Genomic DNA, 26,095 nt, shown 5'->3' on the forward strand with positions numbered 1-26,095 from the left:
GATGTGATTCCGCGATTGAACACCATTTGCTAAATAATCCACAGTATGCTAAATATTACGCTGACAATCAATTAATGTTTGTCATCTGGACTCGCAATGTGGCATGTTTGTGCGTACTGGAAGCTACATATATTAACACACAGGGCCCTGTTTTTTGCAGAAGAAAGAATATGTACACACATCGCAATTGTTTCAGTTAAACAAAATAAGTGATCGCCATTCACTGGTTCATGACTCGGAGTACCGTCTTGACCAATCAGAGTCAAGCTGTCCGGTTTAAATTTCAAACAATGCTTGTCAGTTAACTGTCAGTCACCATTAAATAGTGCATTCTCCATGGCAACGCCTCTACCAATTAGAGTCCACTTACCAACCAATCAGCACTCTCGCCTCATGCAGTATAAAGCTGTTGCTTTGGTATTGTTGCGATTGTCCTGATAAGTGCAAGACGAAAATCTTCAACCAAATGTCTTTTTTTTCAGCAATACTCAAGTTCTTTACTACCAAACAACTAAAGATAATAAAGATGTGAATTTGTGTGCTTATTCCACTGAGCCCACCAATGATATGCAACATCAATTGCAAGCAGCCAACAAAAAGATATCCAGGGAGATGAGACATTTAACTCCAAATTGGATCAAATCAATAGTGAAAGTTCTGAGGTTATTAATCTGTATAAATGTAAGCTGGAGCTTGCACTTGGAAGCCATGGAAGCACTCAAGCTTTCTTTCATTAAAGATGTAGAGGCCCAAACTGCACAGCTTCTACAGCTGAAGAGTACCTTAGAAGAGCTTACAGCCAAACATCAAATGGAGCTTGAAAATAAGTAAGAATTGGAGAAGTCTGTAAAAGAAAATGCTGAACTAAAAATCCAGCATTATCAGCCACACAGTACTACCAAGCTACAGAGAGGGATTCACACATTAGACGTGAGGCAATAAAAGGAAGTGATCCTGCAGTACAGGATTGTGTGAACACTGTACTGCTTCCAAAGAAAGTACCACAGCAGCAGACAAAAGAGCATCTACCTGAAGAGGAACGTATGTTAGCTGTCTTTGTTCTTACTACTGAAAACTCTTATAGTAACAATGCCTGAAACAGATATTTGGAACTTTCAAGCAGGCCAGAGTACGACACAGGAACTTCCTACAGATCCCGGTCCTGAAGTTTATTCCTTTGTTGATAATGACGCAATCCTACTTTCTCCTGCTGACTCTGAAGTCCCACAGTCTGCAGCGGAGTAGCCTTATGCTGAAGCTAAGGTGGAAATGACACCACCACCAACAGAAAGAGAAATTCCTACCCTTAGGGAAGTAGGGAAGTTCTCCTTTCCTTGTATCCAGCAGTGTCTTCAGGATATTTCTTGTTCTTCTTTTCTTCTACCAGATTCACTCCTGACACAAATATTCAATATTCTCTTGTTACAGCAGCGTTGAATGATACAGCTGCAAAGTTTTTAATAGGAGCCAAAAGAGCTGCATCTTGTCAAGTTGTGCTTTCACCTTTCTCCAGTGTGTAATGCAGACTAAGATATGAGAGAGAGAGAGAGAGAGAGAATTTCGGCTTGTTGTCTTCCTTTTCAAGGGGTTGTGATCGTTCGAGTCCTGAAGAGCTCTCTCTTCAATCACTTTTTCCTTGATTTGCTGCCTTTACATTCAGGTCATTGTGAGAGTCACAGCCCAGGAGGCAGCTGTTGTGAGAAGCTGCTATCCCACTTCACCAATGTGTTTCACTTCCAAGAGAACACATACATCCCATATGTCCTCTAAGAGAGCTGAGAACATTGTGGAGATTGACACCTTTGGCCAAAGTGACTTGGAGAAGGAGGGAGTTGCAATTGGATGGAAACTGTAAATAGTGTATGAGCTTAACAGTGTGGGAAAGGTGAACTCGGGAGATGTAGAGTAAAGGGTCAACTTTAATAAGAGCACACTAGCATGTGCAAAAGAAGCTATGTCACAGTGATGTCAGTCACTGAGTTACAGTGTTGAGTAGCATCTCAGAAGGCTGCACTAGCTATAGGTTAATCTTATTTAACCTTTGTAAATAATTAGCTTGTAAATAAATGTTTTTGAATTTTGACCTTCACCTCCATATGGAATAAGAAGCTAACAGATCCTGGGACAAAAATCCATGGATACAAAACCCTGATTGGTTGCAGTATCTGCAGCTCGGCCTCCAGCTCAGTGACCATGAGCTGAAGTCCCTGCAGTTGCAGACACTTACTACAGACGTGTTTGCCTCGCATCACATTGGTATCCACAAGCTCCCACATTCAGCAGCCGCCACACAGCTCTTACCCTATCTCTACAATATTTAATTAATTAATTGTCCGACTGATTACATTTTAATTAATGTCAATAGTCCTGTCTGTGTTTATGTTCTTATTATTTCAATAAATTTTCTATTTACCCCAATTGAAATTTGCTAGTTCAGATAAATAGGAAATACTCACCAGCCTATCTAATGAACTTTAGTACTGTTCATAAAAAATTAATAAAACCTTACAATTACTAAAATTACCCAAGATTTGAAAGATAAGTGAGAAGGATACCTGCCAACTGATCAACTACATGTTTTCCTGTGATATCACACTTTGGCTTTTCTTAGAATGAGGTTGGTCCGCTCTGGACTCAAGGATTGGACTGGATAACTCTTTTATGTGCTGCTGTCTGTCTCCAGGTCCTCCTTTCTCTCCCGCTCTTTTAGGTGCTATTGTCCCTCTCTTGGTCCTCTTCTTGCCCATTCTTTTTTCAAATAAATTGGATAATAAAAAGGACAGAAAACAGCAAGTCATGGTAAATGGTTAGTTTTCATACTGGAGGATCATTCTAAGGGTCATTGCTAGGACTACTGCTTTTTTTATTCTTTCACGGGACATGGGCATCTCTGGCCAGGCCAGTATTTTTATTCCCCATCCCTAATTGCCCTTGAGAAGGTGGTGGTGAGCTGCTTTCTTTAACTGTTGTAGTCTGTGTGCTTAAGGTACACCCACAGTTCTGTTAGGAAGAGTGTTCCAGGATTTTGACCCCACAAATGTGAAGGAATAGTGATTCTTTCCAAGTCAGGATGGTGTGTGGCTTGGAGAGGAACTTCCAGGTGGTGATGTTCCCATGTGTTTGCTGCCCTTGTCCTTCTAGATTGTAGTGGTTGTGGGCTTGGAAAGTGCTGTCAAAGGAATCTTGGTGAGTTGCTGCAGTGCATCTTGTAGATGGTGCACACTGCTGCCACTGTGCGTTGGTTATGGTGGGAGTGAATGTTTAAGGTGGTGGATGGGTGCTAATCAAGCAGGCTCCTTTGCCCTGGATGTTGTAAAGCTTCTTGAGTGTTGCTGGAGCTGCACTCATCCAGACAAATGGAGAGTATTCCATCACACTCCTGACTTATGCCTTGTAGATGGTGGGCAGGCTTTTGGGAGCCAGGAGAGATGAGTTGCTCAGTCTAGCATTCCCAGCCTCTGACCTGCTGTTGTAGCCACAGTATTTATGTGGCTAATCCAGTTCAGTTTCTGCTCTATGGTTTTTGATGTTTTTAATAAATGACTTCGATATTTGGATACTGAGTAAAATTTCAAAAATGATACCAAACTTGGGGGTGTGGTAGACAGTGAAGATGATACAGATTGATTGCAACATACCTAGATATGCTGGCAGAATGGGCAGACAAGTGGCAAGTGGAATTCAGTACAGAGAAGTGTGAGGTGATGCATTTTGACAGAAGTGTTAGGGAGAGGCAATATATATTTAATGGCACAGTTCTGAAGAGTGTGCATGGAACAGAGAGACCTGGGGGTTCATGTACATATATTTTTGAAGGTGGTAGGACATATTGAGAGAGTAAATAGCAAAACATGTTGGATCTTGGCTTCATAAATCTAGGTATGGAGTACACAGCAGGAAAGTTATGCTGAACCTGTATGAAGTTCTGGTTCGCTAGTGTATTGCGTCTCAGTCTGGTCGCCATACTTTAGGAAAGATGTGAGGGTCTTGAGAGGGTGCAGAGGAGGTTTATCAGAATGGTTCAGGGATGAAGGATTTTAGCTACGAGGTTAGGTTGGAAAACTGGGGTTGTTCTCCTTGGAGATCGAGAGTGGATTTGATCACAATGCACAAGATTGTGGGATTGGGTAAGATAAACAAAGAAAAGCTCTTACCTTTGGCTGGCTATACAAGGACCAGCGTACGTAGCTTTAAGGTTTTGGGCAGGAAAAATAGTTCTTCCTCACGTCATCTGCATTAAGCTATGAGTAACCTTGACCTGGAACTCGCTGCCAATGAGGGTAGTGGAGACAGAGGCAATGAATTCTTTCAAAAGGTAATTGGACAGGTACTTGGGGGAAATAAATTTGCAGGACCACTGGGAAATAGAGTGGGAATGGAACTGACTGGATTGTCTGACAGAGACCAGACATAAATTCCTTTGGCCGAATGGCCTTCTGTGTTATAATTCTGTGGCTTTCATCAACCTTCCTTGTTACCAACATCAAAAAAACCCAATCAACTTAGTGAAATATGATTTGCTTTAACAAATCCCTGCTGACTCTCCTTAGTTAATCCACACCTGTCCAAGTGACTGTTAATTTTGTCCCAGATTATCATTTCTAAAAAGTTTCCCAAAGCCATAGTTAACCTGACTGGCCTGTAGTTGCCTGGCCTGTCCTTACATGTTTTTTTTGAGCATGGTTGTAATATTTGCAATTCTCCAGTCCCGTGTATCTAAGAAGGATTGGAAGATTATGGCCAGTGCCTCCATAATTTCCTCCCTTTCTTCCCCCAGTATCCCATCTGATCCTGATGAATTATCACTTTTAAGCATAACCAGCTTTTCTACTACTCCTAGCCCATTGTGTGTCAATTATGTTCTCTTTCGCTATAACTTTGGCAGCAGCAACTTCAAGTATTCATCTAACACCTCAGCCATGCCATGCGTCTCTGCACTGATTCCCTTTCTGGTGACTAATCAGCTCCACCCCTCTTCTTGCTATTCTCTTGCTACTTATATACCTATGGAAGACTTCTGGATTCCCTTTCATATTCGCTGTCGGTCTCTTCTCACATTCCTTACCTTTCTTATTTCCTTTTCCACTTCCTCTCTGCTGGTACTTGGTGTGGTACTTGGGTATTAGGAAGCTGACTTCTTAGCCCTAACGCTCTCTCTGTTTCATCATCCAAAATTTCTTCTCATATTCTCTTTTTCATAGCTCTTACTACCCGTTTTGTCACCTTTTTTATTCTTGCTATCTTCCGCAGTCACCAGGACCTGTGCTATTCTTTTAGATTTTTGTATAATTTTTCTTCTAATTTTATATTGTCTTTTACCTCTTTTGTTATCCATTGCTGCCTCTTGGCAAATCTTTTAGTTCCATATCACAAATTCTTTTTTAAAAACCTCCCACTGGTCATCTGTCAATTTATCAATTAACAGATTTGCCCAAGTTAGGGGAGACAGTTTCTGTTTCATCACATCAAAGTCGGTTTTACCTAAATCTAGAACCTTAGTAGCTGTGCTGCATTTCTCCCTTTCAAACAGGGTTGAACTCAATCATAGTATGGTCACCATTCGATATATATTCATGCAATCTTGCCCATTACTAAATCTAGTATGGCCTGCACCCTTGTTACTTCTAGGACATATTGTTACAGAAAACCATCCTGGACCCCACTCAAGAAAGTTGTAGCCTCCCTGGCATGAGCTAGTTTACTCATCCCAATGTATATTAAAGTTAACTTGCTGCATTAAAACCACTCAGTCTTTATGACAAGCTTATCCAATTTCAGCATTCATGTATTTTGTCACTTCACAGACGCTATTATGGGATCTTTACACTGTTTTATACACTCTCCCTCTACATTCTAAAATTCTTTTCTATTTCTCAATTCAACCCATAAATCACTACTGCCTGCTTATTTCCTTTCTTATCAATGAAGTAATTTCATCCTTAATCACTGAAGATACTTCCTCTCCCTTCTAGATTCTGTTTCCATTCTGGAGACCTGGTGTGTTCAGTTCCCAGTCCTGATTATCTTGCGGCCATGTCTCAGTAATGCCTATCATGTCAAACCTCCAAGTTGAATTTATGCCTGTAGGTCATTTAACTTGTTTGTTATACTCTGAGTTTGCGTAAAGGATGCTGTTTTGGCCCACAAACCAGGAACCTGTGCTACTAATCACACCATTTTTTATTTCTCTCCCCAATTAAATTACTTCACATATGTAGGTTTTCTTTTGTCTGTAGTGCCCAGCACAATTTATAACTTATACTCTACTCTCTTTATGTTTCTTTTAGAATTATTGTTTGTAATACCTATTCCATTTGACCCTCACTCTTCCACCATCCCTTCCCCACCCCCTAGTTTAAAGTTCTTACAGCTGCTTACCTTTTGATCTATTGCCTATTCATCCTTTGCATCTGGACCCTGTTTGCAGTCTCATTCAGTGGAGCCTATCCCATCAGTATAGCTCCTTAATAGTGCCAGTGTCTCATGAAACGGAGCCAATCTTTCCCACACCGTTTCACCAGCCACATGCTCACTACCCTAATCTGTTTATTGCTATGCTAATTTGTGCATGGTTTGGTCAAAAATCCACAGAATATGATGCTAGAGGTCCTGGATTTTAATTAAGCTCCTCTTACCCCCAGAACAGGATCTCTTGCCCACTCTTTCCTATGAAGTTGATCACAACATGGGCAACAACAACTGGATCCTCCCTGTGCAATATCTTTTCAAGCCTGGTTACATTTGTCCCTCCCCCTTACACCAGATAGGCTCATATTATATGGGACTGTCAAACCAGTTTACATACAATGCTACCTGCTTGCTCATTATTGAATTCTCTACATTTATCATGATATGCCTCCCTCCCTCCTCCCTTTGGATAACACTTGCTCCAAAGGTGTCATGGTCTGCATTCTTATGGCTGTCCTTCTGTCTGTCTTTACCCTTATCCTCACAAGCACCAGTACATGGTATCTGTTGGGTAGGAACAATTTTTGTGGATCCTTGTTCTCACCTGACTCCCCCTTGCTCAGTACACTATTGGTCACCTTGATACTACACCTCTCAATGAGGCATAACTAAAGTCTGGAGCAAAATGCCCAGATACTTCTTGTCCTCCCTTATGTATCAGTCTCTCCAGCTCAGACTTGAGCCAGAGAGATATGAGGTGGAACCAGTTACCTCAGATATGTTTATTTGGGACAACCTTGCTGTCCATGAATTCTGATAAACTGTCAGGATACACAATCTACTCTACCATATCTTCATTACTTGTTGATGTATTTTAATGTTTAATATTTTTAAAAACTTATGCATTAAGCAATAAAAAACATTAAATGTGTATTGCATCAAGTTTACACAAACTGCAAGTGCTAAAGGCTAAAAAGAGCACTCATCCCCCCCTGCACCAAATTAACACACTCACTAAATTGTCAACGTCCCACTCTGTTTACTTTGCATTCTATGTTTGTACATCTTTTGAACCACACCCAAGCTCAGTCAGGTCCCAGCTTTCAGTAGTTATCCCCTATTCAAGCTATTACTTACAGCTAACTGGCTGTTAAACTGCTGTTATCTGTTAGAACCAAAGAAAAGTTAAGATGCAGAAAGAGGTCATTCAGCCCATTATATCTGTGTCATCCAAAAAGAGGAAAAATAAACCAGTCGCTCATTTCTAATCCCACTTTCCAGGACCTAATCCGTAGCCTTGCAAGTTACAGCACTTCAGATGCAGATCCAGGTACTTTTTAAATGCGTTGAGTGTTTCAACCTCAACCACTGCCTTAGACAGTGAGTTCCAGATGCCCACCACCCTCAGTAAAAAAATTTTCCTCATGTCCCCCCCCCCCCCCCCCCCCCCCCCCCCCCCCCCCCCGCCCCAGCCCCCGACCAAATCCTTCTACTAATCACCTTAAATCTATGCCTTCAGCAGGGGAAAACAAGTCTTTCCTGTCTACCCTATCTCGGCCCCTCATAATTTTGTAAATCTCAGTTAGGTTGCCCCTAAGCCTCCTCTGTTCTAAGAAAAACAACCCCAGCCTATCCAATCTTTCCTCATAGCTGCAATTTTCAAGCCCTGGCAATAATTGACTTGCAGTTTTTAAAGTTCACCATTAAAATCTAAATAAATTTCACTTTGAGCAATTCTCCCATTCTCACCAAATTCTCAATTTTCCACTCTGTTTATGTTGCAGTCATTTCACATTGCAATCTAGTTCAGCTCACCTGACAAATTAGTGAAGACCAGGTTTTTATTCCTCTGCTCTTGTTCTCTCTCCACTTGCTGCAACCTAGCCTACTATCTATGTCCTTTAGTACTTTACCAGCTCGCTAAATGGTAGTACTACTGAACCACTCTTGGTGATGGACATTGAAGTTCTCCACCCAGAGTATATGCTGCCACCTTTAGCACTTCCATCAAGTGATGTTCAATATGGAGGAGTTTTGATTCATCAGTTAAAGGAAGACAGTAGATGGCTACCTACAGGAAACTTCCTTAATAACTCCCAGTGCCACTTCTCCTCGATGTCCAAGAATGGCGCTGTCTGGGATGTTGGCTGATATTTATGATTCGACCTGTCTGTGGGACAGTCTCCCCAGCTTTGGCACCAGTCTCACGTTACTGAGACTTTGCAAGGTCAACAGAGTTGCATGTTTCTTTGGCGTGTCCTGATTCAATGTCAAGGTTGCAGTTGAGTGGACGATCCAATTATATTTGTGTTTTCCTTTCTAGCGGTTTGATACAACTGAGTGGCTTGCTCTGCAACTTCAGAGGGCAGTTAAGAGTCAGCCTCGTTGGTGTGGATCGGGAGTCACATATAGGACAGATGAGGTAAGGATCCTAAAGGACATTGGTGAACCAATTGGATTTTTATGACAGTCCGACAGTTTCACGGTCACTTGTACTAGTACCAGCTTCATATTTCCATTTTTTTGTTAAACTGAATTCAAAAACTGAATTTGTGTCCTCTGGATATTGGTTGAAACCTCTACATACTAGTCCAGTAACATAACCACGATGCGAGCTTACCCTAAACAGTGCAGAAAGAAGCTTTTTTGGCTCTTTACACCTGGAGCAGATCTCTGAAAAAAGATTTCTATTTAGTCATTTGCTCCATGCCTTTTTAAAATAAAATCAGGACTTTATGACATAGACGCCTGTGGGTACATTTGCACCTTCCACCAGTGCCAGCCTATAATCAGCTCCCTGTATCCTTGACTGTCTGTCTTTCCTCCTATAATCTTTGGACCTTTGACAACACCTAACTAATTGTCTAGTTTTCCATGACTTCTATTCTTTTAAAGCTTGGTAGCATTCTGCAATGTGAACCATGTTCCTTAAACTCTGCAGTGTGAATTTTTTGTTACCAAGTGTTGCAACACAGGAAAGTATGTCCAGACAGATGTTCATGCTCCACACCAGCCTCCTCCTACCCTACTTCATCTCGCTCCATCAATATATCCGTCTATTTCTTTCTACCTTATGTGCACAGCTATCTTCCCTTTAAACGCACCAGTGCTGTTCACCTCAGCTTCTCTCTGTGCTGCCGAGTTCCAGATTCTCACCACTGCCTAGGTAACAAAGTTTCTTCTGAATTCCTTACCGGATTTATTAGTGACCATCTTGTTTATATCCCCTATTTTTGGTCTCCCTGCAGGAGAAAACTCACCTACTTCTACCCCATCTTTTTTTCCTTTATTCTTTCAGAGGATGTGGCGTTACTGACAAAGCCAGCATTTGTTGCCCATCCCTAATTGCTCTTGAACCAAACAATTCAGAGGACAGTTAAGAGTCAGCAACATTGCTGTGGACCTGGAGGAGAGCAGATTTCCTTTTCTGAAAAGCCATTAGTGAACCAGCCAGGTGGGCCTTCATGATAATCGATGATAGTTTCATAGTCTCTATTACTGAGACCTTATTACAGTCCAGATTTATTAATGGAATTTAAATTCCACCTGTTGCCATGGTAGGATGTGAACCCCTGTGCCCAGAGCGTTAGCCTGGGCCCCTGGATTACTCGTCCAGTAACATTGCCACTTCACCACCATCCCCTCCCCCTACTGTTATGATCCCAGCTGATGTTAATACTGGACAAGTCAGGCCCCAGAGTGAAATCTGGTTTGATAGATCCTAATCTTTTTTTAGAAACCATGGAAGAAAGTTACTGAACAAATTCACAGGAATCTGCTAATAAGCTTTTAACACAAAGAATAAAATATTTATTAAACAGACAAAAAATTTAGAAAGATCTCAATGCAAACGCAAGAAGGCGCTTCAAATACACGCTATTCCTTTACCTCAGCAATATCTTTAGACACACATAAAGCAGTGAAGATTTACCATCAGCTTGACATTAAGGCTTCTCACTTGGGAATGGCACAGTTGCAAATGGTTTTCTTCCAGAGGATTCCTAAGCATTCACTTGATACCCCTCACCCAACTCGTATCTCTCCCCAAAACACCCAAGAACCGCACTCTAAGCTCACTGTTTCTTTGACTGCAGAGAAAATAAATGAAATTAAAACAGAAAATGCTGGAAAAACTCAGCAAGTCTGGCAGCATCTGTGGAGAGAGAAACTTAGTTAATGTTTCAAGTCTGTATGACTCTTCTTCAGAACAAACAAACAAATTGCCTAAATCAATCTTCCAGTAGCACCTCTACAAAATTCATCATTTTACTGAGTCCTATAACTAACTATTCAGTCAACTATTGTCCCCAGTAGCCCTGTAGCCTTTCTTGTCAGAGAGCTTACAATTCATGTCCCCTCCCTTTGACATGCACTGAACTCTATCCCCTGTCTTTTCTCTGTGTTACTTAACCATTATCGCTAGGTAACAGTGACGTTTTTTTCTACTTTGTTTTTCTCCCCACAATCACTGAACTTAAAACCCCTTTTAACCCATCTCTTCAACTTCAGGGATTGTAAATCATCATTAAAAATGTATATACACAAACAAACCCAAATGACCTGACCTTTTAGTCAGAAGTCTATCCAAACTTTCAGGCACCAAGGCTCACAAACAACCTACATGACTATTTTACCTTTCTTAACACACAAATAAATACATTCAACTTAAAAATGATATATTGTTCATAACACTGTTAAGCTCTTCATAATCTTGAACAGTTAGGTCAATCCTCAATCTCCTCCAGCAAATAAAAGCACCAACCTGTTCAGTCTTGCCTGATAGATATAACCTCTTAGTCCTGGTATCATTGCAGTAAATCTTGTTTTTACATCTTCTCCTACATCCCTTTTGTAATATGGAGGCTAGAACTGCTCACAGTGCTACAGGTTAGGTGTAACCAAGGCTCTATATAAGCTCAACATAAAACATCTTTACTTCTTGATTCTTTTCCTCTGGAGATGAAACCCCTCCCCGCTCAACCCATGTGTTTTTTATGGTCCTGTTAACCAATGTTGCTACTTCTACTAATTTGTGTACATCTACCCACTCTATTCCTCTATCCTGTGTAGACTCTTACTTTCCAAGGAACACAAGGATCCTTATTCTGATTTTTGCAGGCCGAATAAATGGAGTCTCCTTGTATTCTGGGTTGATTGATATGCCACGATCTACAGCATATTACATCTACGGCATGACCCTTATCCACCTTAACATTATATTTAATAAAGTTGATTAAGCATGACCTTCCTTTTTGGAACCTGTGCTTTCCCAGTATTGGTGCCACTGTCCCATGAAATGGAACCCACCCTTCCTTATGCCAGTTTTTCAGCCACACATTCACCTTCCTGATCTGCCTATCCCTATGCCAGTTATCACATGGCTTGGGTAGTAACTCCGAGATAAGCACCTGTGAGGCCTTGCCTTTTAATTTAGTTCCTAACTGGCTCCAAGATATCCTTTACTTTTGCACCGGGCAGGCAATGCGTCTTTTTGGGCTCTTGGTCACTATCTGTCCCCATGATTAACAAATCCAAGTATAACTACAGCCTTTCTGTTCTACCCACCCACCCCTCCATCCATTTCCCCCTGTTTGTCCCCTCACCCTGACTGTGCTCTGTTCATAGTGCCATTCTGGCTGTCCAATTCACAGCCCGTATCCTTACCGGATAGATAGCAAGTACATTGTACCACTTGGACAGGACCAGTGTCTGCAGGACCACCTCCTCTGTCTTCCCTCAGTTTCCCCTATATTGCTGACTGTCCCCTACCTGTGCCTGCATCTGCACCAATGGAGTAAACTATCCAAAAATTCCTCTCCCTCCCTTATATGGTTCAATGCCTCTATCTCACACTCAGGCTCAAATTTGATGACTCGAGGCAGAAACATTTCCTGTTGACATGACAATCCAAGACAGCCTTGCTGTCCACAAGTTCCCAAGTATTATAATCCTGACACACAACTTGCACTACCGTTACTTGTTAATATTTATTTGTATTATTTTAGTTCTTGATATAACACAATTACTCGAGAACTAGATTATATTTAGGTATTTGTATTTAGCTGTTTTTAGATTAATTTGTGGGTTTTTTTATTCATTCATGGGATGGGGGAGTCTTTGGCAAGGCCAGCATTTATTGCCCATCCCTAATTGCCCTTGAGAAATGAGTGGCTTCTTAGGCAATTTCAGAGTCAGCCACATTGCTGTGGGTCAGGACTCACATGAAGACCAAGTAAGGACAGTAGATTTCCTTCCCTAAAGGACATTAGTGAACCAGATGGGTTTTTATGACAATCAACATCATTAGACATTTTTAATTCCAGATGTTTTATTGGATTCAAATTTCACTATCTGCTGTGGTGGGATTCGAACTTGGGCCCCCAGAGCATTACCCTGGGGTCCAGTGACAATACCTCTATGCCACCGCCTCCCCTTTGATTTTATTTTTCCATTATCTCCTTTGTTTTATAATTTCCTTAACTCTTATTTATTATTTTTATATGTCAGATTTTAATTTCATGCACATTCAGAACCCTTTAATGCTAGTATCCTCTATTTGGTTAATAATTTTATCCCCCAGTTCAATTAACAAAACACTGAAATTAACTATATAATAAATTAAATACATGGTTATAAAAGAAATTAATCACCTAGCCATATTTTGTCAGCTCAACTCTTCCTCTGACATCATTTCTTCAGATCCTTCCCTGTGGCCTGAAGAAAGAAACTCTGCTCCCCATCATTCTTCTCATATTATAGGCCTCTAACCCCAACCTCTGTAGAATGAACCTTGACCCTTCCCCTGCAGGGTGAAGCTTGACTTTTCCCGACTTTGGGATGAAATGTTAAACTTGGGCCCCATCTGCTCTCTAAGGTGGATGTAAAAGATTCCACAGCACTTTTTGAAGAAGAGCAGGAGAATTATTCCTGCTGTCCTGGCTATTAGTTATTCATCAATAAACATCAGGAAAACAGATTAGCTTGTCATTATTGCATCACTTTTTGTGGGAACGTGCGGAAAATTTCCTCCATTACGACAGTCACCCCACTTCAGAAGTACGCCATTGGCTGTAAAGCCCTTTGATCCATCCCGAGGCTGTGAAAGGCACTAGAGAAATGCAAATTCTTTTGTAGAATGAACCTTGACACTTCCTTCCACAGTGTGAACCTTGGCCCTTCCTTCTGCAGTGTGAAGCTTAGCCATTTCAGCTGTAGCTCAACTGGTTTGTCTTGTCCCTTGAGTCAGAAGATTATGGGTTGAAATCTCATTCCAGAGACTTGAGCAAAAAACCTTAGAATGATACTCCAGTGCAGTGGGAACATAGGAATATAGGAGTAGGCCATTCAAGCCTGCTGTGCTGTTCAATAAGATTATGACTGATCTGGTTATGGTCTCATCTCCACTTTCCTGTCTGCCCCCTACCCCCCCCATAAATGTTGATTCCTTTGTCTATCAAAAATCTGTTTAATTCAGCCTTGAATAAATTCAGTGACTGGTCTCCACTGCTTCCTCAGGAAGGGAATTTCACAGACTAAGTGCCCTCGGAGAGAAAAAATTTCCCCTTATCTTCGTCTTAAAAGGGAGACCTCTTATTCTTAAACTGTGTCCCCTAGTTCTAGTCTCTCCCATAAGGGAAAACATCCTCTCAGCATCCACCCTGTCAAGTCCCCTTATATGTTTCAACAAGATCACCTCTCATTCTTCTAAACTCCAATGGGTTTAGGCGCAACCTATCCAACCTTTCATCATTAGCTATGCCCTTTATCCCAGGAATGAGTTGGGTAAACCTTCTCTGAACTGCTTCAAATGCAATTATATATTTTCCAAAAAAGGAGACCAAAACTGTACATAGTATTCCAGATGTGGTCTCAGCAAGGCCTTGAACAAGTGCAGTAGAACTTTCCTACTTTTATATTCTATTCCCTTGCAATAAACACCATCTTTCCATTTGCCTTCCTAACCACTTGCTGTACCTGCATACTAACTTTTTGTGATTCATGTACCAGGACACCCAGATCACTCTGTACCACAGAGTTCTGCAATCTCTCTCCATTTGGATAATTTGTTGCTTTTCTATTCTTCCTGCCAAAGTGGACAAGTTCACATTTTCCCACATTATACTCCATCTGTCAAATTTCTGCCCACTCATTTAACCTGTCTATGGCCCTTTGCAGACTCCTTATGTCATCTTCACTACTCACTTTCCTGGCTATCTTGATGCAGGTGGATAAGGTAGTCAGGAAGGCATATGACATGCTTGCCTTCATGGGCAGGGGTGTTGAGTATAAAAGCTGGGAAGTCATGCTGCAGCTGTATAAAACTTTGGTTAGGTCACATTTGGAATATTGCATGCAATTCTGGTCACCACATTACCAGAAGGATATGGAGGCATTGGAGAGGGTGCAGAGGAGGTTTACCAGGATGATGCCTGGTCTGGAGGTTATTAGTTATGAGGAGAGGTTGGAGAAACTCGGATTGTTCTCACTAGAGCAACGGAGATTGAGGGGCGACTTGATAAAAGTTTACAAAATTATGAGTGGCATGGACAGAGTAGATAGTCAGAAGCTTTTTCCCAGGGTGGAAGAGTCAATTACTAGAGGACATAGATTTAAGGTGAGAGGAGAAAACTATGAAGGTGATGTGCAGGGCAAGTTTTTTACACAGAGGGTAGTGGGTGTCTGGAATTCACTGCCAGAGGAGGTGGTGGAAGCAGGTACGATAGTGGTGTTTAAGAGGCAGCTTGACAAATACATGAATAGGATGGGAATAGAGGGATACGGACCCCAGAAGTGCAAAATGTTTTAGTTGACGGGCAATATGATCAGCGCAGTCTTGGGGGGCCGAAGGGCCTGTTCCTGTGCGTTACTTTTCTTTGTTCTTTGTTATCAGCAAAGTTAGCGACCGTACATTCAATCCCTTTATCCAAGTCATTGATACAAATTATAAACAGTTGAGCTCCCAGCACTGATTCCTGTGGCACTCCACTGGTTACAGCTTGCCAACTCAAAAATTACCTATTTATTCTTATTCTGCTTCCTGTTAGCTACACCGATTCCTTTATACATGGTATAGTTTATCTTACATCAAATGCTCTTAAGTCTGTAATAACCTTTGATGGGGCAGTTTATCAAATGCCTTTTGGAAATCCAAGCATACCATATCTACATGTTCCTCTTTATCCACCTTGCTTGTTACTTCCTCAAAGAACTCTATAATAAATTAGTTACACAAGATTTCCCTTTCACAAAACCATGTTGAGTCTGCCTGGTCCCTTTATAATTTTCTAAGTATCCTGCTATAACTTACTTAATAAAGGATCCTAACAATTTCCTGTTAACAGATGTTAGACTAACTGGCCTATAGTTTCCTGCTTTCTGTCTCCCTCCTTTCCTGAATAAAGTTGTTACGTTTGCTATTTTCCAATTCGCTGGGACGCTTCCAGAATCTAAAGAATTTTGAAAGATTATAACCAATGCCTCTCCGCAGCCACTTCTTTTAAGGCCCTAGTATGCAAGCCATCTGGTCCTGGGGACTTGTCAGCCTCTAGGTGTAATAGTTTTCCCAGCACCGTTTTTCCTGGTGATGGTTGTTGTTTTAAGTTGCTTCCTCCTTTTCACCCCTTGATTTTCAAGTATCTTTGGAAAATTTGCTAAGTTTTCTACAGTGAGGATAGACCCAAAATACCTGTCCAGTGCCTCCACCATTTCCTTGTTTTCTCAGTACAGTACTGAGGGAGCATCCTCAGGGTTGACATCTTTTGAATAAGGTTTTAAACTGGGGTCCCATCTGTAGACATAAAAAATCCCAAAGCACTATTTCAAAGAAGGCAGGGGGTTTATCGATGGTATAATGGACATTATTTATCTCTTAATCAATATTAAAACAGGCTACAAAAACAAAAAATAGCTGGAAAAATTCAGCAGGTCCGACAGCGTCTGTGGAGAGGAATACAGTTAACGTTTCGAGTCCAACGACTCTTCATCAGAACTAAGGAAATATAGAAATGAGGTGAAATATAAGCTGGTAGATGGGGGGGTGGGACAGGTAGAGCTGGATGGGGGACCAGTGATAGGTGGAGGCAAAGAAGAGATTGCCAAAAATGTCATAGACAAAAGGACAAAGGGGTGTTGACGGTGGTGATATTATCTAAGGAATGTGTTAATGGTGATATTAAGGGTAGAAAGCAGGACAAGCAAGTGACAGATAGCCCTAGTGGGGGTGGAGTAGGGGGAAGGGATCGAAATGGGCTAAAAGGTGGAGGTAAAACGATAGATCAAAATAAATTTAAAAATAGGTGGGAAAAGAAAAATACATATAAAAAATTATAAATGATTGGAAAAAGGGGGATTGGAAAGGGGGTGGGGAGGGAGGATAGAGTTCATGATCTGAAGTTGTTGAACTCAATGTTAAGTCCGGAAGGCTGTAAAGTGCCTAGTCGGAAGATGAGGTGCTGTTCCTCCAGTTTGCGTTGAGCTTCACTGGAACAATGCAGCAAGCCAAGGACAGACATGTGGGCATGAGAACAGGGTGGAGTGTTAAAATGGCAAGCGACAGGGAGGTCTGGGTCATGCTTGCGGACAGACCAAAGGTGTTCTGCAAAGCGGTCACCCAGTCTGCTTTTGGTCTCTGCAATGTAGAGGAAACCACATTGGGAGCAGCGAATGCAGTAGACTAAGTTGAGGGAAATGCAAGTGAAATGCTGCTTCACTTGAAAGGAGTGTTTGGGCCCTTGATCGGTGAGGAGGGGGGAAGTAAAGGGGCAGGTGTTAACATATTTTTAACATATATTTTTCTTTTCCCACCTATTTTTAAATTTATTTCGATCTATCGTTTTATCTGCACCTTTTAGCCCATTTCGATCCCTTCCCCCCACCCCCCACTAGGGCTATCTGTCACTTGTCCTGCTTTCTACACTCAATATCACCACCGTCAACACCCCTTTGTCCTTTTGACTATGACATCTTTGGCAATCTTTCCTTTGCCTCCATCTATCACTAGCCCTCTATCCAGCTCTACCTGTCCCACCACCCTCAGCCAGCTTATATTTCACCTCATTTCTATTTTTCCTTAGTTCTGATGAAGAGCCTTTGAACTCGAAAGGTTAACTGTGTTCCTCTCCGCAGATGCTGCCAGACCTGCTGAGTTTTTCCAGCTATTTTTGTTTTTGTTTCAGATTTCCAGCATCTGCAGTATTTTGCTTTTATACTAAAACAGACTAGCTTGTCTTTATCACATTTTATTTGTGGGAGCTTGCTCTGCACAAAATGGCTTCAGCTTTTCCTACATCACAATAGTGACTACACATCAAAAGTATTTGATTGGCTGTGGACCACTTTGCGACATCCTGAGGATGAGAAAGGTACTATATAAAGAAAAGGTTTTTTTGACTCTTTATTCTGCTGGGTGCATCTTGGCTCCTCTGCATTATGAACCATGGTCTTGCTCCCTTTCTCTCTACAGTGGGAATCTTGGCCTTCTCTTTGTTTACTCATTCCTTGCTCTGGCACACTGTCCTTTGAAGCTCCTCACGTTGATGCAGTTGATGTTACAAACTATGTGGCATTAGTGCTTCAGACTGCAGCCCATCACTGCTGGGCCTGGAATGCAATGATCACAAAGATAATGGTAGATCAAAGAGGCCAGTCAGTCCATCTTGTGTCTAGCTGATCCTTAAATGGTTGCAGAGTTCTTGCTTCCACTGCCCAGGCATTAATGACTGTGAGAAGTACTGACCTCAGTCTTGAATTTGTTTTCAGTTTGTAATATGCCTCCATGTTCACAGGCTAGCTTGAAATAGCGCTTGCAATTCCACATAATACCATATAGCTCTGTAAGGCTCTGTCTCATTTAAGTCTCTTCATGGTTGAACAAAACAATAGTTTCTAACCCTTCTTCATCACTTGTTCCACTAGGGATCAGCTTCAAACTCTTTTTGATACCATTTCTAGGGTGTGAATCTGAATGATTTCAGTCCAACATGTAACGAGGCATTTCTGGATCTATTCCTAGGAAAGGATGTGCACAAAATATATGATATAATGGGGAATGTGTAGGAAAAGCAACCATAAGATAGGCTTAATATAGAATTACAAAAGCAGGATAAGGAACAATTAAAAGTAAAGGTACCTGACTGGGAGGAAGGACCAATTTAAATGAGAGAAAACGACACCAGCCTAGATTTAAAAAAAACAGAAACATTTATAAATATGACTGTATCACAAACAATAGGAAATGTTCATCTGGGGGATGATTCAGGTATGGAGTAGACACATTCCCACAGGAATCTGGAGTTCCTTGGATTAGTAAAGAAATTAAAGTGTAAACAAAAAGAGAGGCAAATCATAAACCTAGAGCCAATAATACATAAAGTCAAGGCAAATGTGGAGGGCAAGCAAGAAAAAGAAGAGGGTGAGGGGGTTATGAGGTGGGTAAAGGGAATAGTGAGGGATTTTGTAAAACCTTGAAGGAATAGTTGAGGGTTGGGTCAATTAGAAGTGAAACAGAACATCTTATAGAGCAGCAAATACTGAATGAAGACTTCAGGGATGGAGTATTCGGGAAGGCCCTAAGAGCAGATTTCCTCAGCTTCTGTTGAATTTATTGGCAGGACCTGATCAACAATTTTTGTCTCTGTTTCCTAGCTGCAATCAACAGATTGACAGGCTGGCTGCTTGGGGCACATAGGCCTCCATCACCAGGCCTGGGAGTGATTGGAAAGGCCATTGGGGATGGAAGATCACAGAACAGTGCAGGGGAGATTGGAGGCTGGTGTCGGGGGAATTCAGATCAGGTATTGGGGAAGATCAGAAGGGTTAGGAAGTCAGGGAGAATATTAGACACTGTAGTAAGAGAGAGTGCAGAGGAGGGTGGGAAGAATCAAAAAGGAAGGGGAGAGATTAGAAGGACTAGGTTGGTGGAACATGAAGACTCAGGATGGTTGGGGAGCAGATCGATTTACGGGGACTTAATTGTGCAGGAGGCTTCAGAGGAGGAGGCAAGCAGGTTAACTTTGTGGGACTGGGTGAAGTACTCCTCCTTTCAGATCATAACCATTGCCCCCATTTCTGATATTTATTTCATTGTCGGTATTCATTCTACTATTCTTAGTAACACCTCCTCTAGACCCACCTTTTGCTTCTTGTTCCATTGCCACCTTTTTTTTGCCTTTTACCATCATCCCTTTTGTCATTTAATCTATTCAGCCTTCCATTCTATCCCAAACCTTTTATTCGAAAACAAAACACTGCTGGTGCTGGAATCTGTTCTGATGAAAGGTTGTCAACCTGAAATATTAACTGTTTCTCTCTCCACAGATCTTGCCTGACCTATTGGATATTCCCAGCATTTTTTGTTTTTGTTTTGACCTCATCACAATTTCTCTTAACCTTTTCATTGCTAGTGGATTGTCAAACATTTTGTCCAACTTCTTGGATGAGCTACAATGTCTTGCAGCTAAGCATTGTGAAGCCATTGTCTTCGGTCTTTGCTATACCAATGTATCTTTGACACCAAATCTGTTCTCCTCCTCAGCCACTGTCTCAGGTTGAATGAGATTGTTCAGACCTGCTCCATCATAAAGACTACCTCTTTCCACCTTCGTAACATTGACTGCCTCAGTCCTTACCTTAGCCCATCTTCTGTTGAAACCATCACCCATGACATTCTGCAACTTGATTCAAAATTCTGCCCAAATCCTGTCACACAAGTCCTACTCAGACATCGTTCAAGTTCATACATAACCCCCAATCCTATGTCTCAAATGTAAAACATTTAAGTCTTCATGGCTTCATTCCACTCTATCCCTGATACCTCATTCAGCCCAGTAACCTTCTACAAACGTGTCTGAACTCTCCTTTCTTTTAAATTTGGACTCTTGTGCCTTCTCCCCTCGTTTCACCACACCATTAGTGGTCATGCTTTACTGTCTAGACCCCTCTTTGTGGAACTCCACACCTAATTCCACTATTCATTCATCCTTCTGACACTGTTCTTATCATTCATCTCATGAGCCGAACCTTTGGTCCCCCTCCTAATAACACCTTTGGTTTGGTGGCCATTTTTATCCATTGTACCTCTGGAGCAACATTAAAGGTATTATCTAAGTGTAAGTTGTTGTTAGATTCTGTCTTATTTCTTTTGCATGCAGGTTCAGCAAGCACACATTGGGGCAGTACAGAGCAGACCAAATAGTTTGCAGATCCAAGGAATTCCCTTTCATCAGAGAAACCCTCCACTAGCTGGAAAGATTCAGTAAGTACTTCCCCTCAGGTTGGGCATTGTCATCGGTTCATTATCTTGATGGCCTGTGGTGTTGCACACCTTGTCGACATCACTCTTTTTTATTAAGTTGTCTCTATCTCTCTGTCCATCACGCTGAGACGATGGGCACACTGGAAGAGAAAGACCACATCTGTACTCAGGTTGGCAGAAATGGCTTTTAATAATAAATGTGTTTTGGGTTATGACAGAAACAGAATAATGCTGCAGCTTCTGTAGATTCTCTTCCAATTGTTTAGTATCAGTGTTATATCACAATGTGTTATAACAGTTATATAATATATAAAGTATTTTCAGAGATCTTTTATGGTCATATTCTGGTGTTTGCACCTCCTGAATGACCTTGATTGTGATATTTACACATTAGAACCCCCCCCTATTCATGGGAGACAAGCAGAGTGCAAGGTATGAGGTACTTTGTTGGGGGTGGAGGTTCTGTTGAATTTGACAGCAGGGCCTCACACTTTTTTGCCGTCATGCTGCCAGCCATATTTTGGTTTACCTGGTAGGAAAACCCCAATGACAATCAAGAAAGAGTGAAGGGGTCAGGAGAGAGCTTGGCATTGCGAGGGAGAGAAAGAGTGAAGGGGTCGGGAGAGAGCTTGGCATTGCAAGGGAGAGAAAGAGTGAAGGGGTCGGGAGAGAGCTTGGCATTGCGAGGGAGAGAAAGAGTGAAGGGGTCGGGAGAGAGCTTGGCATTGCGAGGGAGAGATCAGGCAATGGGGAAAATCACCAATCAAGACCGCAATTGCAGAAGAGAGGGAACTGCACCCTGGAAAGGCCAGGGGAAGATTTTGTGCTCTTTCTGGCTAACTAAAAGTGCTATTAAAAGTGCTGACCTGCTGGAGCTGGCAACTTCCACCTTCATCTCACTGTCAGGCTTCCTGAGCTATAGGAAACCTGGTCTGCAGCAGTTAAATTTAAATCAGGCTCCCAATCACACTGTGGGTGACTTAATTAAATACGATAAGAAAGTGTCCTGCCCCTCTAACATGTGACACATTTACAGCATACAACCTGTCACTGTCGACATGGTAGCAGGTGTGTTTGTAGCAGATTAGGGTCAATGGCCCCTGATTTTTAATTGTTAGCATTTGCTTCCCCCACCCTGACCCTCTGCCGCCTGTTGTCATGTGGGGGGACAGAGGGTGTTGGAGGTTAATATCAAGGCATTATTCTGCAGTACAGAAGGAGGCCACGTGGATATCTGTCTGTGCCAACTCCTTGAAAGAATCACCCAATTCATCCCACTCCACTGCATTTTCCCCATGACCCTGCACATTTCTACTTTTCAAGTATTTATCCAGTTCCTGTTTGAAAGCTGCTACTTTCAATACCCTTTAAGATAATGCACTCCAAATCATAACTCACTACAGGCTGTACCAATGACTAGATAATTTTACATACCCAAGCTAGGTGTGTTTTACATGCCCAAGCTAGGTGTGTTTTTGGCAACAGGGGGCATGTAAAATAGGACAGGTGCCCACCCTACCATCCATCCAGAAAATGGAAATAGGGAAGGAAGTCAGGAAAATTACAATCACCAGAGAAGCGGTACTGAGTAAATTGTTGGAGCTGCAGGCTGATGGACTTCATCCTTGGATCTTAAAAGAAGTGTCTAGAGAGATAATTGGTGCATTAGTTTTAATTTTCCAAAACTCCCTAGATTTGGGGAAGGTCCTATTTGACTGAAAGATAGTAAATGTAACTCCATTATTCAAAAAGGAAATGGGATAGAAAGCAGGAAACTGTAAGCCAGTTAGTGTAACATCTGTCATAGGGAAAATGTTAGAAGCTATTATTAAAGAAGTTATAGTAGGGCACTTGGATAAGCTCAAGATCATCAGGAAGAGTCAACATGGTCTTGTGAAAGGGAAATCATGTTTAACCAACTTATTGGAGTTCTTTTGAGGAAGGAACATGTGCTGTGGATAAAGGGGAACTGATGGGTGTGCTGTACTTAGATTTCCAGAAGGCGTTTGATAAAGTGTCACATCAAAGGTTATTGCAGAAAATAAAAGCTCATGGTATATGGGGTAACATATTGGCATGGATAGAAGAGTGGCTGGCTAACAGGAAGCAGAGAGTAAGCATAAATGTGTATTTTACAGGTTGGCAAGTTGGTGTGCCACAGGGATCAGCGCTGGGACCTCAACTGTTTACAATTTATATAACTGATTTGGATGAAGGGATTGAAGGGATGGTTGCCAAATTTGGTGATGACACAAAGATAGGTAGGAAAGTAAGTTGTGAAGAGGACATAAGGAGCCTACAAAAAGTTCTAGATAAGTGAGTGAGCAAAGAGATGGCAAATGGAGTATAATGTGGGAAAATGTGAAATTGTCCACTTTGGCAGGAAGAATAAAAGAGAAGCTTCTAATCTAAATGGTGAGAGATTGCAGAGCTCTGAGATGCAGAGAGATCTGGTGTCCCATGAATCACAAAAGGTTAGTATGCAGATACAGCAAGTAATTAGGAAAGCTAACAGAATGTTATCACTTATTGCGAGGGGAATTGGATACAAGAATAGGGAGGTTATGCTTCAGTTATACAGGGCATTGGTGAGACCACATTTGGAGTACAGTGTGCTGTATTGGTCACCTTATTTAAGGAAGAATGTAAATGTGTTGGAAGCAGTTCAGAGAAGGTTTACCAGACTAATACCTGCAATGGGCGGGTTGTCTTGTGAGAAAAGTTTGGACAGACTCGGCTTGTATCCACTGGAGTTTAGAAGAGTAAGAGGCGACTTGATTGAAACTATAAGAACCTGAGGGGTCTTGACAGGGTGGATGTGGAGAGGATGTTTCCTGTTGTGGAAGAATCTAGAACTAGGGGTCACAGTTTAAAAATAAGGGGTCACCCATTTAATGCAGAGATGAGGAGAATTTTTTTCACTCAGAGGGTTGTGAGTTTTTGGAACTCTCTTCCTGAAAAGGTGGTGGAAGCAGAGTCTTTGAATGTTTTTAAGGCAGAGGTGGATAGATTCTAAGCAAGGGGGTGAAAGGTTATCAGAGGTAAGTGGGATGCAGATTTGAGGTTACTATCAGATCAGCCATGATCTTATTAAATGGCGGAGTGGGCTTGAGGGGCTGAATGGCCTACACCTCCTTGTTCGCATATTCCCACCCACCTTGGAGTTCATCTCCATATGGTGGGGGGAATGGGCATGTGCCAGAATTGGCAACCCACCCATCATATTTAAATAGATAATAAAGGGTCAATGAAACCAATTGAGCCTGATAATACACTGCAAAAAACAGTTGGCATGGACATACGGGCGGGAGTGAGCAGCCCAATTTATGAAAAGAAATTCTTCAAAGGGTGGGAAGGAAGGAAGTTCTCTATCTTTGGGGGCTGCAAATTGGGGGTGGAACCTCCCCTTTCTTCCTACCCACCTGCTGCAGGAGGGCTTCCTGAGACAATATGTAGATAGTCCAACTAGGGAAGGGGTATTAGGGAATGAACCCGGCCAGGTGGTCAAAGTTTCAGTAGGGGAGCATTTCGGGAAGAGTGACCATAATTCAGTAAGTGTCATGGCACTGGTGAATAAGGATAACAGGAGTCCTCGGGTTAAAGCTTAACTTGGGGAAGGCTAATTATAACAATATTAGGCAGGAACTGAGGAATCTAGACTGCAGGCAGATGTTTGAGGATAAATCAATAACTCATGTGGAGGGGCTTTCAAACATCAGTTGATAAGAATTCAGGACCATTATGTTCCTGCTAGGATGACGGATAAGTATGGCAAGTTTCAGGAACCTTGGATAATGAAAGATATTGTGAGATTAGTCAAAAAGAAAAGGGAAGCATTTGTAAGGGCTAGAAGGCTGGGAACAGATGAAGTCTGTGGAGAATATAAAGAAAGTTGGAAGAAAATTAAGCAAGGAGTCAGAAGGGCTAAAAGGGGTCATGAAAAGTCACTAGCAAACAGGATTAAGGAAAATCCCAAGGCCTTTTATACATATGTAAAAAGCAAGAGGGTAGCCAGGGAAAGGGTAGGCCCACTCAAGGACAGAGGTGGGAATCAGTGTGTGGAGCCAGAAGAAATGGGAGAGATACTAAATGAGTACTTTTCATCAGTATTCACCAAAGAGAAGGACTTAGCGGTCGATTTGTCTAGGGAAGAGTGTGTAGATAGCCTGGATCATGTTGAGATCAAAAAAGAGGAGGTGTTAGGCGTCTTGAAGAATATTAAGGTGGATAAGTCCCCAGGGCCCGATGGGATCTACCCCAGAGTACTGAGGAAGGCAAGGGAGGAGATTGCTGGGGCCTTGACAGAAATCTTTGTATCCTCACTGGCTACAAGTGAGGTCCCAGAGGACTGGAGAATGGCCGATGTTGTTCCATTGTTTAAGAAGGGTAGCAGGGATAATCCAGGAAATTACAGGCCGGTGAGCCTTACGTCAGTGGTAGGGAAATTATTGGAGAAGATTCTTCGTGACAGGATTTACTACCATTTGGAAGCAAGTGGGCATATTAGTGAGAGGTAGCATGGTTTTGTGAAGGGGAGGTCGTATCTCACTAGCTTGATTCGAGTTTTTTGAGGAAGTGACAAAGATGTTCGACAATGGAAGGGCAGTGGATGTTATCTACATGGATTTCAGAAAGGCCTTTGACAAGGTCCCTCATGGTAGACTGGTACAGAAGGTAAAGTCGCACGGGATCAGAGGTGAGCTGGCAAGATGGATACAGAATTGGCTTGGTCATAGAAGACAGAGGGTAGCAGTGGAAGGGTGCTTTTCTGAATGGAGAGCTGTGACTAGTGGCGTTCCGCAGGGATCAGTGCTGGGACCTTTGCTGTTTGTAGTATACATAAATGATTTGGAGGAAAATGTAACTGGGCTAATTAGTAAGTTTGCAGATGACACTAAGGTTGGAGGAGTTGCAGATCGTGAAGAGGATTGTCAAAGGATACAACGGGATATAGATTGGTTGGAGACTTGGGCGGAGAAATGGCAGATGGAGTTTAATCCAGACAAATGCGAGGTAATGCATTTTGGAAGGTGAAAAATGTTTCCTTGTTTCACACTTGTACGATTTCGTTCGAATTTCAAGATTATGCCTCTTTGTTCTGAATTCCCTGAGCAGAGGAGACAGTCTCTCTGTACCTACCCTGTCAAATCTGTGATCATTTAAAATACTTTAATCAGAGCACACCTTAACCTTCTATAGTTGAGAGAATACAAGCTCTGTTTGTGCAACCTGATAATTTTTCTTTTATATGTAAAACGCCAGAAGCAAGATAAAGTATGGACCATCTGATTTTCAAAGCACAAGCTGCATTTACTATGTCATAGCCAATCTGCCACATGTACAGTCAATAAGTACAGTAAGAAAGCCAGACACAGATAAGATTGAGAAGAAACTTCACTACTGATGACTTATATGGCAGTGTCTCAAAATAGGTCT

The 26,095-nt window shown here is 41.9% G+C and overlaps 1 protein-coding gene across 6 annotated transcripts in view; it reads left to right on the plus strand.

Annotated features, from left to right (window-relative positions):
- The window catches only part of LOC121270886 (protein FAM149B1-like), a 232,641-nt gene that overhangs the window by 68,625 nt on the left and 137,921 nt on the right, over positions 1–26,095 (plus strand). For all 6 annotated transcript variants that reach the window (XR_005941629.1, XM_041176452.1, XM_041176454.1 and 3 more), the window contains 2 exons: positions 8,732–8,830; positions 20,556–20,659. Coding sequence is in view for 5 of the 6 variants with exons in the window: in XM_041176452.1 (XP_041032386.1) it covers positions 8,732–8,830; positions 20,556–20,659 (203 nt within the window). In the remaining variant the exon portion in view is untranslated. The remainder of the gene's footprint in view (positions 1–8,731; positions 8,831–20,555; positions 20,660–26,095) is intronic.

The sequence above is a fragment of the Carcharodon carcharias genome, chromosome 28 (assembly GCF_017639515.1).
Source record: "Carcharodon carcharias isolate sCarCar2 chromosome 28, sCarCar2.pri, whole genome shotgun sequence".
In the NCBI taxonomy this organism is placed as follows: domain Eukaryota; kingdom Metazoa; phylum Chordata; class Chondrichthyes; order Lamniformes; family Lamnidae; genus Carcharodon; species Carcharodon carcharias.